General features: G+C 37.2%; 2 protein-coding genes across 2 annotated transcripts in view; one reads left to right on the top strand and one right to left on the bottom strand.

The window, feature by feature from the left end:
• Nucleotides 1-9,272, top strand: part of itga2.2 (integrin, alpha 2 (CD49B, alpha 2 subunit of VLA-2 receptor), tandem duplicate 2) — a 29,218-nt gene extending 19,946 nt beyond the window's left edge. The window contains exons 14-29 of the mRNA XM_082157725.1: nt 15-212; nt 296-426; nt 757-920; nt 1,019-1,278; nt 1,630-1,712; nt 2,113-2,254; nt 2,664-2,756; nt 2,833-2,909; nt 3,023-3,106; nt 4,152-4,254; nt 4,389-4,499; nt 4,613-4,723; nt 4,988-5,101; nt 6,231-6,320; nt 6,426-6,542; nt 6,633-9,272. Of these exons, the coding sequence (XP_082013851.1) occupies nt 15-212; nt 296-426; nt 757-920; nt 1,019-1,278; nt 1,630-1,712; nt 2,113-2,254; nt 2,664-2,756; nt 2,833-2,909; nt 3,023-3,106; nt 4,152-4,254; nt 4,389-4,499; nt 4,613-4,723; nt 4,988-5,101; nt 6,231-6,320; nt 6,426-6,542; nt 6,633-6,728 (1,974 nt within the window). The 3' untranslated portion in view covers nt 6,729-9,272. The remainder of the gene's footprint in view (nt 1-14; nt 213-295; nt 427-756; nt 921-1,018; nt 1,279-1,629; nt 1,713-2,112; nt 2,255-2,663; nt 2,757-2,832; nt 2,910-3,022; nt 3,107-4,151; nt 4,255-4,388; nt 4,500-4,612; nt 4,724-4,987; nt 5,102-6,230; nt 6,321-6,425; nt 6,543-6,632) is intronic.
• On the bottom strand, nt 9,175-12,664 carry LOC309489159 (molybdopterin synthase catalytic subunit). The gene is made up of 5 exons (XM_082157734.1): nt 12,526-12,664; nt 12,276-12,392; nt 10,766-10,919; nt 10,548-10,671; nt 9,175-9,390 (listed from the first exon to the last, which is right to left on the bottom strand). Exons 2-5 carry the CDS (start codon nt 12,388-12,390, stop codon nt 9,304-9,306), a joined length of 480 nt encoding a protein of 159 aa, XP_082013860.1. The 5' UTR covers nt 12,391-12,392; nt 12,526-12,664; the 3' UTR covers nt 9,175-9,303.
• Nucleotides 12,665-15,565: the final 2,901 nt, after the last annotated feature.

The following is a 15,565-nucleotide window of genomic DNA, read 5'->3' as shown; positions in this document are numbered from 1 at the left end:
TTATCTTTTAATAGGGTATCTTAAGTAACCAGGGTTTTTTGGAGGGTTCTCAAAAGAATGCTCGGTTTGGGACAGCCATCACTGTCGTCCCAGATCTGAACCGGGACGGCTTCAGTGACGTGGTGGTTGGTGCCCCGTTGGAAGGCAATGGCCATGGTGCCATTTACATCTTCTATGGAGACAGAAAGACCATCAGAAAGCAGAGCTCACAGGTAGAACGAAACACTTCATTGAGTTCTCAGCACATAAAATGTAATTGCAAGTGCCAAAATTCTGAATATTCTCACAAATTTAGAAAATTATTGGAACGAAACTGGACCCAGCGCTGAAGTACTTTGGCCGTTCTCTAGATGCCAGCGGAGATATAAATGGAGACTCGATCCCAGATGTCACAGTGGGGGCTTTTGGGAAAGTCGTCCAACTCTGGTGAGAATTTGAACCAATTCACGATTAGATCGTCCCATGTAACAGGAGACCATGCTAATTTGTAATACTTTATTAACGGCCCACCTTCAACAACTGAGTGAAGTGTGTAACAGCTGCATCGACGGCCTCAGTCATGGTGGGATATCTGGATATGTTTGTGGCCAGCGAAATGATCGCTCCAGCTGTCCTCTGGAATCCCATTTTTCACCTCAGCAATTCTCTAAGCATCAACTTTCTGTGGGACTCTCCTGTTTGTTCCAAAACCCATAAATCAATTGAACGGTTGAGTTTTAATTGATGCATTCTTGAACTCTTTCATTGTGGTTTTAGGAGTAGCGCAGTTGCAGTGGTCACAGCCAAGGTTTCCTTCACCCCTGATAAGATCAGTATCCTGAGTAAACCGTGTCGCAACAGTGGGAGGCAGGTGTCCTGCTTCAAGGCTAAAGTGTGTTTCAGCGCAACATTTAAACCAACGAATCCACAGGGCCCAGTGGGTAAGGATACTGATTCTGGTCTGGGTCATATATTTTTAGGAGATGGACACATTTGGTCAGATGAAGTAATGCATTTAAACATCCTTTTTTAAAAACAGCTATCAAGTACAACCTGACCCTGGATGCTGACCTGCAGTCTTCTCGGGTCAGCCCTAGAGGTTATTTCAGCAACTTGGATCGGGTCCTCCAGAAAGACATCAGCGTCTCTGCGCAGGACACGTGTGAAGAGCATGATGTGTATGTGCACGAGACCCCTGACCTCGTCAACTCAATTGCTTTGCGCGTGGACATAGCTCTCAGCTATCCAGACGCAAACCCTGTTCTAGACGTCTTCAGTCCCAATGCGTGGGAGTCTTTTGTGAGTGTTGCGAGAACCAAAATTGAAGTGCCTGTGGTTTACTGTGATGGGCATGTGTTAAGAAAAGGGGCAAATAATAAACAAATGAATCAACTATGTCAGGGGATTTATAACCTTTCGATCAGGGGTGTCAATTGGGGATGGAAGGGTATGGCAGTATACCTTGCCTATACCTTGGCTACAGTAATAGTTTTATATTTTTTTTAATCTATCCAATTTTCCATGGAACCCCCTGGACCCCAGTTTAAAATCCTCTGACTTAGGCTATTAAGAATAGAAGAATGCATCATCTTTGTTCAGGAAACTCTCCCTAAATCCTTGTGTTTATCTCTGGGGTTTGGTTTGGTCCAGATCCCATTCTCAAAGGACTGTGGCCAAGATGAAGTTTGCCTCAGTGACTTGGTACTGAGTGTGGAGAGTGAAGAGAAACGTGGGTAAGATTCCTTCAACCATATGACTTAAACCAGACAGAAGTGTTAATAAATGATCTCTTATAAGGAAATTGGAAATTATCTAATTAACTAGCACCCAATTTCTTTTGTGAAAAGTTTCGATAACACATCCATATAAATATCTTACACTCTTAAAAATAAAGGTTCTTTATTAGCATTGAAGCTTCCATGAAGAACCTTTAATATTTCATGGAATATGTCCATACCATAAGAGGATCTTTAGATGAATAAAATGATATTTTGCACACTATGAAAAAAGGTTCCTCACTGAAAGGTTCTTTGAATCCAAAATAGTTCTTCTATTGCATCGCCTGTGAACAAGAGTGAAAAAATCAAGTATTTATAAGTGTGTTTTTTTATTTATTATTATTATTATTTCTAGCAAAACTCCACTGGTGGTCAGCCAGAACAAGAGAAGACTCTCCTTCAATGTGACAGTGATGAACAGGAAAGAAAATGCATACAATGCACGGGTGACAGTCAGCCACTCCAGTAACCTGTTCTACGCTTCTTTTACAACACCGGTACTTTACAACTAATCCAAACAATTCATTCATTATATTCTACTTGACATCAGTAGTACAATATATGATTGTGAAAAGAATTTTAATAAAACTGGGCAGGATTCAGGTGGTGCTGGCAGGCTCACCAGAAGATTCTACCCATAATTTAAAGGGATAGTTCACCCAAAAATGAAAATTCTGTTAGTAATTACTCACCGTCATGTTGTTCCACACCCATAAGATAAACTTTAGTTCATCTTCGAAACACAAATGAAGATATATTTGATGAAATCCTACAGCTTTTGGTCAGAATTCTGGGTGAGCTATCGCTTTAAGTGCAATATACTGTGTACTGCATTTGTGTTTTACTTAAAAAGCACTGGCATGTTCTTGTGTTCAAAACAGCTGTTTTTGCTTTCTGATATTTCAGACTGATGAAACAGAGGTGAAGTGCACTCTGATGAAAGATTCAGACAAACTCACCTGCCAATTGAGTTATCCAGCCCTGAGGACAGACCAATCGGTGAGACCGACATCTGCGAGCATTCGTCTTCAGATCTGACTGATATGATTTTAACGATTTTGTTACTTTTCCTCAGGTTACGTTTGTGGTATACTTTGACTTTAACTTGAAACGGCTTGAAAAAGATGCCAAAGTTGTGTTTGAGGCTTTAAGGTAAATATAGAAATGATATGTGACAGTTCATAGCTCAAGATCCACAGGTTTAGTAATGTGTAAGGAGATGAATTAATGTTAATCAATGTTTGATTGGTTTATTTGCACTGCAGTGACAGCACAGAGGAAACTCCCGCTGATAATATTTTCCACGAATCCATTCCTGTCCAATACAACTCTGAGATCATCCTCAGCAGGTCAGACAACACACCCTATAACATTACAACATTTCCTTTATTAAACACCTATCAGGAATGCCTGACTCTGATTGGTCAGCTGTTGCATTCTGCAGTCTACTAGGCTGTGCTAGTTTAATTTTTCTTGTACAGGGTTTCCCACATTTCAGGAAAGCATTAAATGATATTGGAGCATTTCAAATGTGTGATTTCCACTCTTGGAAAAGTCATGGAACTTAATACAATATTAAAAGGTCATTGAAAAGTTTCAGAAATTAAAACTGTCAGTGTCAAATTTTCTACCTCTGTTTTAAATAATGTCTTCTGATAAAACGTGCTCTTTGTGACTGTGATCTCGATAAAGTGATTTTTTTAAAATCCTCTAGTAATCATATGGTACCGTTCAAACTTTGGGCATTTAAAAAAAAAACTTTTATTCTGCAAAGATGCTTTAAACTGATCGAAAGTGCCATGCAGTTAAAACATCTACATGTTATAAACGATTAATATTTCAAATAAATGCTGTTATTTTTAACTTTATGTATTTATCACACACAAAAAAAGTATCACAGTTTCTACAAAATTATTAAATGTTTCTTATTAGAGTGATTTCTAAAGGATCATGTGACACTGAAAACTGAAAATTTGATTACAGGAATAAATTACATTTTAAAATAGGCTATATTACAATAGAAAACAGTTACTGTATTTTAATATTGCTGTTTTTACTATGTTTTTGATCAAATTAATGGTGAGTACAAGATACTTTTTTTAAAAAAACATTAAAATATCTTATTGATCCCAAACTTTGGAAAAGTCATGGAAAAAAAATCATGAAAGTTAATTGGTTATAAAGTGTGGGAACCCTTCTTGCGAAAAATCCTGAGTAACTTAGTTATTGACATAAACATTATATTTCGGTTCTGTTTTAAAACCTCTTTTAAAATAATGTTGAGTGGTTCCGCTATTTCTGCTTGATATCCAGTTAAATAAAACATTTTAACCCCATTATAACATTTATTTCTTAATGTTTAAATGTTTCTTTATTATTTTCTAATTTTTTCAGAGAATCAAACTTAGATGTTTATTTACTGGAAAAAGAGGAAAATTTTGCAACCACAGTAAGGGCTTACAGGGACATCGGCCCAGCTTTTAACTTTATTTTAAAGGTGAGTTCATGCTGTAGTGAAATGGATAAATCCTTCAGGCTGTTCACTACCACCATCTGTTGGTTTGCTCTGAAAAGGAAGTTCATGGTAGTGATTCAGCCTGCTAATGTGAGTGTATTTATTTATTTCTACAGGTTTCTACAGGAACTGTCCCAGTCAGCCTGGTTTACCTCAATGTGTCGCTGCCAAGCAGCACTAAAGCGGGAAATCCCCTCCTGTACATTACCAGCATTAAAACTTCACCTGTGAGGAGCAATAACGGTTTCTTTTACACCCAATGTATTTAATCATCCATATATGACTGAAAGCAGTGTCTGAGCATGTGGAAATGATTTGATGATGATATTTCCTGCAACAGGCTGAAAAATTCCATTGTACCGACAGCAATCTGATCGACCCGTTTAAGATCAGTCAGAAACCTTATCCAGCCCGATTCACTGAGGAGAGTTTCAGAGGAACAGAGGAACTGGTCAGTGCTTGATCTAATATTTTCCTGAAATCCGAGAAAGAGAAAAAGCATTCACTGCTGTTATTGATTGCGACACACAAAGGAAGTAATAATAAATGAAGAATGAAACCCAGTAATAATTATTTGTGTAATAATGTTTTTAATTAGATCTAGATGTTGATTTACAAGTCAAGATGACTAATTCCGTCTCATGATTACAAATAACAGGATGTCTTGAAATTTCCATCCGCAAAGCCATAACCGTATTGATCATCTGTTCACCAGAACTGCAAAACGGCCACATGTCAGTTTATGCGATGCGTCCTGAAGGACCTGGAGGAGAAGAGTGATTATTACCTGAATGTAACTACAAACATATGGAATGGCACCTTTGCAATGGTAAGTGAACTCATCTCATTACTTTTCTCATACAAGTGTTGGGGTTAAAGTCCACCTGTAGTCAATCATTTTATTCCTTAAAACTCTCATATTTAAATGCTTTTTCCTTGAAATAAAATTCTTCCTGCCTTAAAATACTTTTAATGTACACACTTGCCTCATTTAGTATATTATGCTGTTCTATGAATATGCAAATGAGCCCCGCCTCCACTCACTCACACCAGCTCAGAGATCCACTCGTTGACGATCACACATTGATCTGGGGTGCGTTTCCCGAACAACGGCGTAACTCGCTGCTTAACTACCATAGTACGATAGCTAGTCACGACTGTTTCCCGAAACCGTAGTGTCGCAAAGTGGTCGTTCAACCACGTTGGTTTATGACGTCACGCACTTGTGTCTGAGTAGGCTAATAACTTCTTTTAATGAATCTGTTTGAGATCGAATTAACGCAAGATGTTTTGCTATAAATTACAGACATTTTTGTCATTTTTTTCAGTTATTTTGCTTTATTTCCAGATACAATCATAGGCTCGTTCTTACATAGTAGCACATTCGCACATGCGCACTCTTCAAAAACAGTGCTTTAAATCTCTTGACAAACTAAAAGACGTAAATGACATTTATATGTATTCTAAATAAAAGACACAGGAAATGGTATTGGAATGTCAGCTTGCTTATTTTGCTCAAGATAAGGATTTGTTAAGTCCACATGTCATGCAAACTAGAAACTTTGCTTCTAACCACAGGTCGAGAGCTGTCGATCCAACTACATAACTTTGCGATGCTTTTTGCGGATGTTCGTTAGAACGATGGTTTCGGGAAACACTGACTCGTTGAACTATGCTGATAACGACGGAATTGCGAAGATAGTTGGCTAACCATGCTTTTGGGAAACGCACCCCAGATTGGTTACAAGGTAGTTTGTGACGTCAGAAACACCAGCGATTTCAAATCGTCTTTTTGAGACTGTCTTTGGTTCACTGCAGTTTTAAGGAGAAAAGACTTATGAATTTGCACATGGTTTGACTTAAAAAATAATAAAAACACCACATCGACATATAAACAACATTAAAAGCTTGATTTTCACCACGGCGACTTTAACAATGTGTTTGTTTGCCCATTCAAGGCTGATTTCCTGTACGTCGTGCTCTCTGTGAGAGCTGATATAGAGACGTCTCAACCGGACCTACTGTTCATCGAGCAGAAACAGCTGAAGGTATGGTCAAAATACAACAGGATCATTTGAACACTTTTCCTCAAACGTCTTCAAACGTCGACAGTCATTACCCATGTCGAGACAACTGACATGAGTTCATTGCAGGTTGAAGTCAAAGTGAGCCAGCCTGGAGCTAAAGGGGACGTTCCAGTGGGCGTCATTGCAGGGAGTGTTATCGGCGGTCTGTTATTATTGGCTCTTGCCGTGGCATTGCTTTGGAAGGTGCTTAATTTAGCTTTTTCCTCACAATGTCTTTTCAGCGTACATCTTGTGCCATTGTCTTCCTTTAAAAACCAATGTGTTTATGTTCAGCTTGGATTCTTCAAGAGGAAATATCAAAACCTTATGAAGGACGAGGAGAACGAAGGGGAAGATCAGGAACTGAAGGAAAACAGTGAGGCGCCCTGAGAGATCGGCCGAGACTCATATTTGGAGATGTCAAAGGTTTCTTCCCAGACACAAATGTCCAGAACAGGGTTAGAAAGAGTGAACTGGAAATTGCCGGTTTGATTACAATGCATTAACTTTCAACTGGTATTCCAATCCCATTCATTTCTCAAATGCTTTTTCTCTGCTAGCGGGTGTATCTTTTGGCACAGTCTTACCACTTCCTCTGAGTAGTTAGTTTTTAACTAGATCTTTTTGACTATTGTGTCTTTTGATTATTGGTGTCATATGCTGGCATATGAGAAAACATGGACCTTTGAGTTCTTATTTGAACACATCTGATCATTTGTTTTATAGTTGAGTACGAAAATTACCAAACACATAAGGCTAACGATATGTTTCAAGCTAAATCGGGAGTTCGAAACAGCTTGCTATAGCGAACTTTCTGGAAAAGTTTGTTCTGACTGGTAAACACCTTCCATTGGTCCGTGGCGATTATGTAATCGCTGTGTCTCCGCCGTGTTTGATGTGGAAATCCTTCTTGTTAATTTCTTCTGTTGTTCAGTCCTTGGAGGTCAGACGCGAGTAAAAACATGAGCACACTGGAGAGTTGTAATTCTAATTAAAAGAGACACATAGTATTTTCATGTTTAATACTGTAACGCTGCTTTCTTTAAAGGGTAACTAAACCCTAAACCAACTTTTTTTAGTTAATGATCTGTAAGAATGGGGCTTTATTAGTGCTGTTCATTAATTCAAGTAATTTTTTTGACATTTGTGTTTAAAGTGTTTTAATTTTACAAAATATGGTGTAAAAACGTCTGAGTGCTGCCCTCTTCAGGTTGAACAGTGGCTACTGCAGTTGAATTTTCCTATTGGAAGTTGTGGTACCCTCTGATGTCAGACCACGCCCTTGCCTACAGAGAGATAGGTCTCAGATACACTGGGCTCTGCCCACTTTTCCAGCAGTTTTCAAATATTGCCAGTGGGTGGAGTCAGGCTCTGACCAGGGGTTTAGTTACCCTTTAAAGCAATCTATTGTATAAAGTGCTATATAAATAACATGACTGGAGTGCTGAATTGCAGAGCTTGTGCAAAAATCCACATCACTGTGATCAGATGCTTTAAGTCTTGTTTTCTCACCGCTGTCATTTTTGTTGTTTATTTTGTTGTCGAAAGGAAAGCTTGCAGGACGTATTTACATATTCATCTAAATGTGGGCGGGGTCTGGAGGTTCGCTGTTTCTTCCCCCTAAGCCAAGAACGAAAAAGAACTTCGCCTTGAGTATATCGGGGCCTTTATGTTATGTGCTTTATTATATCAGTGAAGCGTTTACAAAACCATAGTGAAACCATTTCAGCAATAACATAAAATAAATACAATAAATGTGTAAATGTGTTATGGCCAAAGCAACACACTGTAAAACTCTTTCTGTAAATTCTACAGCTGCCACTTTTGTACGTACTATGCAAGAATCATGAGCAAATAACTAAAGTAATAAGCCGTGCTACTCTGCATAAAACATCAGGGAGATTTACTGATACTAAACGAGTAAAAGATAGTGAATACTTGCATGAATTAATAAAGTTAGTAATAAGAAACAATGCAGGCAATACTTTTAAAAAATGTAACATTATATCTTGTATACATTATATACTACCCGGCCACAAAAAAGTCACTGTTTGGATTTAAATAAGCAAGATATTACAAGATCTTGACCAGAAATTGATGCACCTCTCAATGGAAATAAATGTTGTGATGTTATTTCCACCAAGAGGTGCATACATTTTTGGTCAAGATCTTGTATTGACAATGCAAGAGTCCAGCGCTCTGTAAAGTCTCCTCCAGCACATCCCAAAGATTCTCAATGAAGTTAACGTCTGGACTCTGGCCAATTCATGTGTGAAAATGATTCTTCATCCTCCTCACAACCATTCTTTCACAATCTGATCCTGATGAATCTTGACATTGTCATCCTGGAATATGGCCATGATGCGTCTTCCTACATCGCTGTTTAAGAAATGAAAATCTACACACTCCATCAGTTAGGGTTAGAAGAACTGTTACCAAATATATAACATGCTAGAAACATTGCATTTATGATTCAATCATAAACTCTTAAGAATTTGCCTATTTAAATTCAAACAGCGACTTCTTTTGGGGGGCCTGGGCAGTGTATAATGCTTTTGTTAATAAACACTCGAATACTTTGAAATGTCTAGGAATTACTGATAATGTTAACTTTTATTTAATGTTTTGAAATGACAGTTAATATAAAAAAGTAGGTATGATTTTGTATTAATTCAGGGTTTAACTTCTACTGATGGTGTGACAGGAAAAGAGGCCTGTCTAATCAAAGGCAACATAAGCAACAAAGATTTTCCTTAATGTTTACATGATGTTTTTGCACTGGTACCTTTGTAAAACTTTCTATTCTTTACAAAAAAAAAAGAGAGAAGAATATATACTTGTTTGATGAAAATCTGTATTTGCATTTCATCAGGTGTTACAGGAGAACTTGAGCTTTGTATTTTTTCAATAAAAAAGTCTTGATGCTTCACGAGATTTACTGTAGCCCATTTGCTCATTTAACAGTTCAGCTTTCCTTGGAATCTTTTCCATCATCCGCCCACAAACACTCCTTGTTCTCTTTCCAGCAAGGCTGCCCAGACTCATATATTTCCTGAAAAGAACAAAATAATTACAAACATGTTGTAAACAATTGCACAAGAGAACTTATTACACTTTGATGGCAATCATTAACAAGTTACAAGTTATTATATAACTATAATTTTTGGTAACACTTTATTTCGGTATCACTTAATTTTGAGGTGACAGTTTCACATTACTACATGTACTTCATTACAAGTAACCATTACCGTAGCTCTAAAGTTAATTAATAGTACTCAGCACTTATTTGAGTAAGTACAATGTAACTATGTCACCTTAAAATAAAGTGTAACCATCATTTCTTATAAAGAAACAAAAAGCCAGTGTTCCACAAACAGGGTATCTGTCATGTCTTATAACTTTATTACTATAATACTTAATAAAGTTAATTATACCTAATAGAGGCACAAACAATTGTTTTTTTTGTTTTTTTACTATTTGATTATATACTATTAACCTAGCATGGAAACTAGCAGGACAAATGGCTGTATTTTGAGTTGTTGACCTTCTCAACTGTATCCAATAATTATAACCACAAGTCATGATGCACACTTTATATTCAAGTTATTGCATCAAAAATGTTTAATGAAATAATTCTAATGATTAAAATGTAATCTTTGCACTGTTAAAAATTCCTTAAAGTAACATTTCATGTTGTAGTATCACTTAAAACTACAACATGGCAGGAAGACAAAACTCATTATTTACACAAATCGTGTCGACAGCATTTATCAAACTTATTACTACGTTTGCAAGGAAAAGTGATTCATTAAATATTGTCCAAAACTTACTGTAAACTTAAGTTTATTAATAACCACCAAAAAGCATTTGGCACAAAACTAGCTAGTCTCTACTGAGAAACATCTGCAGCCTTGCTATTCAGGCTTACTTTATTTACATTTTAATTTATTTAAGTCGCATCAATTGTGTCTATTTAGTGTTTAAGCTTGTTATTACAAGAAATTAACAGAATCAAACAAATTGCTTTTATGTGACGCATTATGGTTTTCAAACCTCCAATCAAATGTAAGAAGGAAATAAACGTTTATTTTGACCTCCTGAGGCTGACAAATCTCATTTACTGAAGATTAATCACCTCCTTTTTTGTTTTGTACCTTATTCATTCTCTAGGGTTACACAGAGGTCATGCACTACTAGGTATATTCATACCTTTTTCCAGATTGGTACAGTGGCTTTGAGTGTGTCGATGCCGTACTTCACCGCCTCCAGGGACTCACTTCTGTGCGGCGATGAGATCCCTATTATAACGCTTGCTTCTGTTATAGGAACCACACTGTGGACAGAGCAGGGAAAGAACACAAATATTCTTTAGATGTGCAAATATCAAGCAATGAACTCTCATAATCTAAACAATCTGCGAGACTCACCCAAGTCTATGTTGTATGCTGATATGCCTGACGCTGGGCCACTTTGTCCTGATGTCACTGCAGATCTTCCTCAGCTCTGACTCTGCCATTGGAATGTACGCCTCATATTCAAGCCGTATTACTTTCTTCCCCTCAAAATTATCTCTGGTAGTCCCTGAAAAAGGAGATTACATTCAAATCATTCATTTCACCCTTTTGCTCTGGATGGTGCGGTGCATATGCTTGTTGGAGGGATCAGGGTTTCCTCGAGTCTCGACATACATGGTACCTTTGCATCATGTGACCAACTAACAGTTTTAACCTTAATATTGAAATAGACCAAGAAACATGAGAGGCCGTTCTGGAAAGGGTTCACTCCTCGTCTCTCTGTGCACGTCTTGCTCTAATACAATGCAAGGCGGTTCATAGATCCCACTGGTCTAAATGCAGACTTGCTCGGATGAATCCAACCATTGATCCAGAATGTGATAGGCATCACTTGGGACCAGCCACACTAACTCGTACGTTGTGGACCTGTCCAGCTCCGGTCCTTCACTGTCCACTCACTTTACAAATTTTGTAAAGCGATGTCTAAGATGTCTAATTTGACTGAACTGGAAGAGCCCTCGCCCACCATCTCAAACATGTTGGATAAAGAATATTTTTCAAGAAATTACAGAAAATTTGAAAAAAGATTTAGCAGCCTAAAGGTCCTTGCACACCGAGTCCGAAAATTTTGCATGCGTTTTTTCGTATTCGTGATTCGGTGGCTCTGAATTGTCAAAACATCATTCAAAATGCTTGCTAAGGATGGCGAAAAACGCAGAAAATCGAACCTGATCCGAATTTTTTTATGACGGACGAAAGTTTCGGAGGCAGTGTGCAAGCGTGATTGACATATCGTGAGGTGGTATTTATTTTGTAACGTGTGAAAATTTCGGATGCGAATTTCAAACTCAAGGGCCTTGACAATATTTTTATTCAAATTTGTCAGCCCTTTCTTGCATGTTAAAACTCTCCAGCTTGACCTAAACTCCCTTTGTTTGGCACATAAACTTTTAGGCTTCAACGCCGGCCATGAGGGTGAGTATATATTGACAGAATTTTTATAAATATGGAAAAATTAAATAATTTTTTTTTATGAAATAATACTATAAATAATAAACTAAAACTGCCAGTAGGTGGCAGAAAATGTCTAAATGAGTCGTGTCATTGAGTCGTTCATTTGATATGTTCAAACGGATGATTCATTCAGAAATTAAGTAAATGGCTCTCTTTATGAATGGGCCATTGAATCATTGGTTCACCCGACTGATTCACTCAATACACGGATTCATTCAGAAACTAAACACTGCTGTGTGTTGCTCGAAGACGCACAACAGTTCTGCTATTTTCATATTGCTCTCTAAAGCCTTTTTTGTAATGATCTTGTGTTTCTAAAATGTTTAAATTAATCATAAAAAAAAAAGATATGTATCTGTAAGAAAGCCAACTCTAAACAGAAGCAATGATCCAACTACAAAAGACTGACCAATAAACAGAGATATAGCGCCACAGGAGGGACACGTCACAGATTCAGAGACGCCATCAGCAGAAAGCTTGTCCGTCGTGAGTGTAATTAGATCTTGACCCTGATCTGCAGCCATACCTTTCAAAAAAAAGAAAACATTAAACAAAAAAGTTATATATATATATATATATATATATATATATATATATAAACAAAAAACATGTTAATATATATACAGACAGACAGGTAGGCTATCAGATTTGATGCACACCTTGGTAGTTCGTTACCCTCCACTAAGGGGTGGTATGATGGCCACCTCGTCTCCCTCTCTGAGGGTCAAGGGCTGCGCTCCCAGAGGCACGTACTCCTGCCGCACTGCCAGGACCACCTGATCCCGTAACACAGACAGTCTGGCAAACAAGATCAAATCTCATCAGATTCAGAACATAACCAATAGAAAATAAAAGAAAAATTAACAGATGCTCAATCAGAAAATAATAGTTTACAACAGATCATTTGTTATTATAAGCATTATTTATATGATTTAGAGAGCATGTATAGTACAATACAATTTAAACAAGTCTTCAGAAGGCAAAGAAAGACACTTGTGCATATGCATGAAATATTTGACACTGCAAATACCCAATATTACATGAAACACACACACACACACATATACATATATATATATATATATATATATATATATATATATTAATGACATGATAAAGTTAGTTAACATAATATGCCAGAAAGTAACATTATTTATATGTATTACTTTATTATTAATAATAATACACACATAATAACAATTAATTAATATTAGAAGTAAAAATATATATTAAGTAACAATAATAATTACCATGTGTAATACTAATGTTGTTAATAACAATAACAATGTGAAGTTGTACACTGCAAAGGAGAGCAACGCATAAACAAAGTCTCTGGTTGTTGGACTGATCGTCGATCACTTGCAGTGTAAATATCACTGATTTAAAAATCCTACAAAAGTATTAATATAGTTGTGATAATAATTCACCTCGGATGTCTGGTCTCCAAATCCTGCCACAGCTGTAGAGATGTTATGTTTGACGGAACAGTGATGTTCTCCGCTTTAAGTCCTGTTAATTCGGCACTTTTTGCAAAGTACAGAACCGACACCTGCTTAACGTGTAGACATATGGGCTATTATGATAATATGCACAATTTCCTAACTGTTGGCAAAACATTCAAGTTTATGTAAATGTGATTAGTTGTTTTATTTTTGCATGCAGGTTATTGATCAGAAAATGTAATATTAAGTAATATAATGTAATAATGTAATATTTCAAAAGCAGACTTACCTCGGTATTCATGTATGTACATTGGCCGGACACACGTAAAGTTCAAACACTCGCAGCGCGTGCTGCTGCTGTCAGCTAGAGGCTCGAGCTCGTCTTCCTCATAGCCCGAATCCCATTGGTTCTGCTTCAGGTCAGCTGACTCATGGCCAGGAAACAGACAGGTCGTGCTTTGTTTATTCAGGAATTCAATAAATGTAAAGGCTTAAAATTCAAATTTATAAATTCGCACTTTCCCTCCTCTATTATGTATTCTATAAGATTTTATCATTTTATCCTATCCTTTATCCTATTTAACCCGTTCCTGAAATTAGCTCCGCATTTCCATCATCCACCGGCAGATGTCTCCAAATCCACATGTCTAACTGGGCCGTTCACCAACCTCAGAGTTCAATGTCCTTAAATATAATGCACTTTCTTAATGGTAACTATATTTAGAGACTCATGTAAAACACTACATACACATATAACATTTGTAAGCTTCAAGTATACAAGAAAAATTAAATAAAAACAACGGATCAAACGCACGTCTCGCCACTATTAAACAGCCGATGGCTGTTGTTGTTCAGTAAGACGATTCTGTGTGGCATTCGATCAATCCAGTGACATCTCTAACCACAGACCACAGCTGTGCAACGTATGTCCCCGTTTCACAGTGATAGTTATTAACAACGTGTGGTAGGAGACACTTGCAGAGTCTTGCATTTCTCCCAATTTTCCGACAGAGGGACAGCAAGGCAGCGGCTACCTCAGACAAATCTGGCAAGCCGACTCAACATTTATTTATTAAAACTAGTATCTATTTTATGTCACCGGTAGGCCTACTAAGTCACCATGAAATCAGAATTGACCATTCTTGTTTTTGTTTTGTTTTGTTTTTATGGAATATTGGCGTATTTAGTCTATTATAAATTATTTATTTGAGCATATGATTTTTTTAAATCCATGTACCCTTGTAATCTTTCATCATAATAACTTCCCCTCCCTCTTGCAGCTCATCTCTTCTCTGGTGACGTGTTTACTGGCAGGAGGGCGGGGTAACCTGTCACTCACATGAGATCCACCAATAGCAAACCACAATCCAATCAATCCAATAAATTCTGAACAAAATCAAGTCATTGCCCTTCATTTGTTCTTGTTCGAGAAGCCTTTTAAATTGGCTTAACGTTCCTGAGCCACAATCCTTATTCTGAATTCAGTGCCAAAAATGTCCTACTAATTGAAGTCACTTGTCAGTATTGTATTAGTTACTAGAAGCAAATAAGGATATACTACACTTTAAAATAAAGGTTCCAAAAGGGTGTTTTCGTATAATAATGGCGAGATGTGCGTTTGATCCGTTGTTTTTATTGTATTTTTCTTGTATACTTGAAGCTTATAAATGTTATATATGTATGTAGTGTTTTACACACGAGTCTCTAAATATAGTAACCATTAAGAGAAAGTGCTAATACATTATATTTAAGGACATTGAACTCTGAGGTTGGTGAATGGCCCAGTTCACTAGTTCACTCTTTATCAGTGAATATATAGCTGTTTGTAGCGATGCAACAGAAGAACTATTTTCAGTTCCTCAAAGAACCTTTCCGTGAACAGTTTAAAAAAAAATCATTTCTTCTTAGTGTTATGAACATTTTAATAAGATTCCGTAGATGTTAACGGTTCTTCAACCACAGAAGCCAATAAAGAAGCCACAATATCTGATAAGAACTTATTTGCATGGATGTAACACTCATCTAAACACCTGGTCTACACTGCAAGTTCACGACGTCAGCAGCGTCACAGGAGTTTGTCGTGTCGCGTCACTAGTTGTGTAGACGGGGTGTAACTCAACACCCTGATTGCTTCCTTTTGAAGGAGGATTTGTTGTGCTATATTTACAGGTTTGACCCTGGGGAGGACCAAACAACTGTCTCAACTATTATTAGAATGACCGTATCCTTGAGTCTATTATTACCCGTCATGAATTCA

This window comes from Leuciscus leuciscus, assembly GCF_965113295.1.
Source record: "Leuciscus leuciscus genome assembly, chromosome: 24".
Lineage (NCBI taxonomy): Eukaryota > Metazoa > Chordata > Actinopteri > Cypriniformes > Leuciscidae > Leuciscus > Leuciscus leuciscus.
Note: the sequence above shows the minus strand (reverse complement) of the source record. Positions and strands in the feature narration are given on the sequence as shown.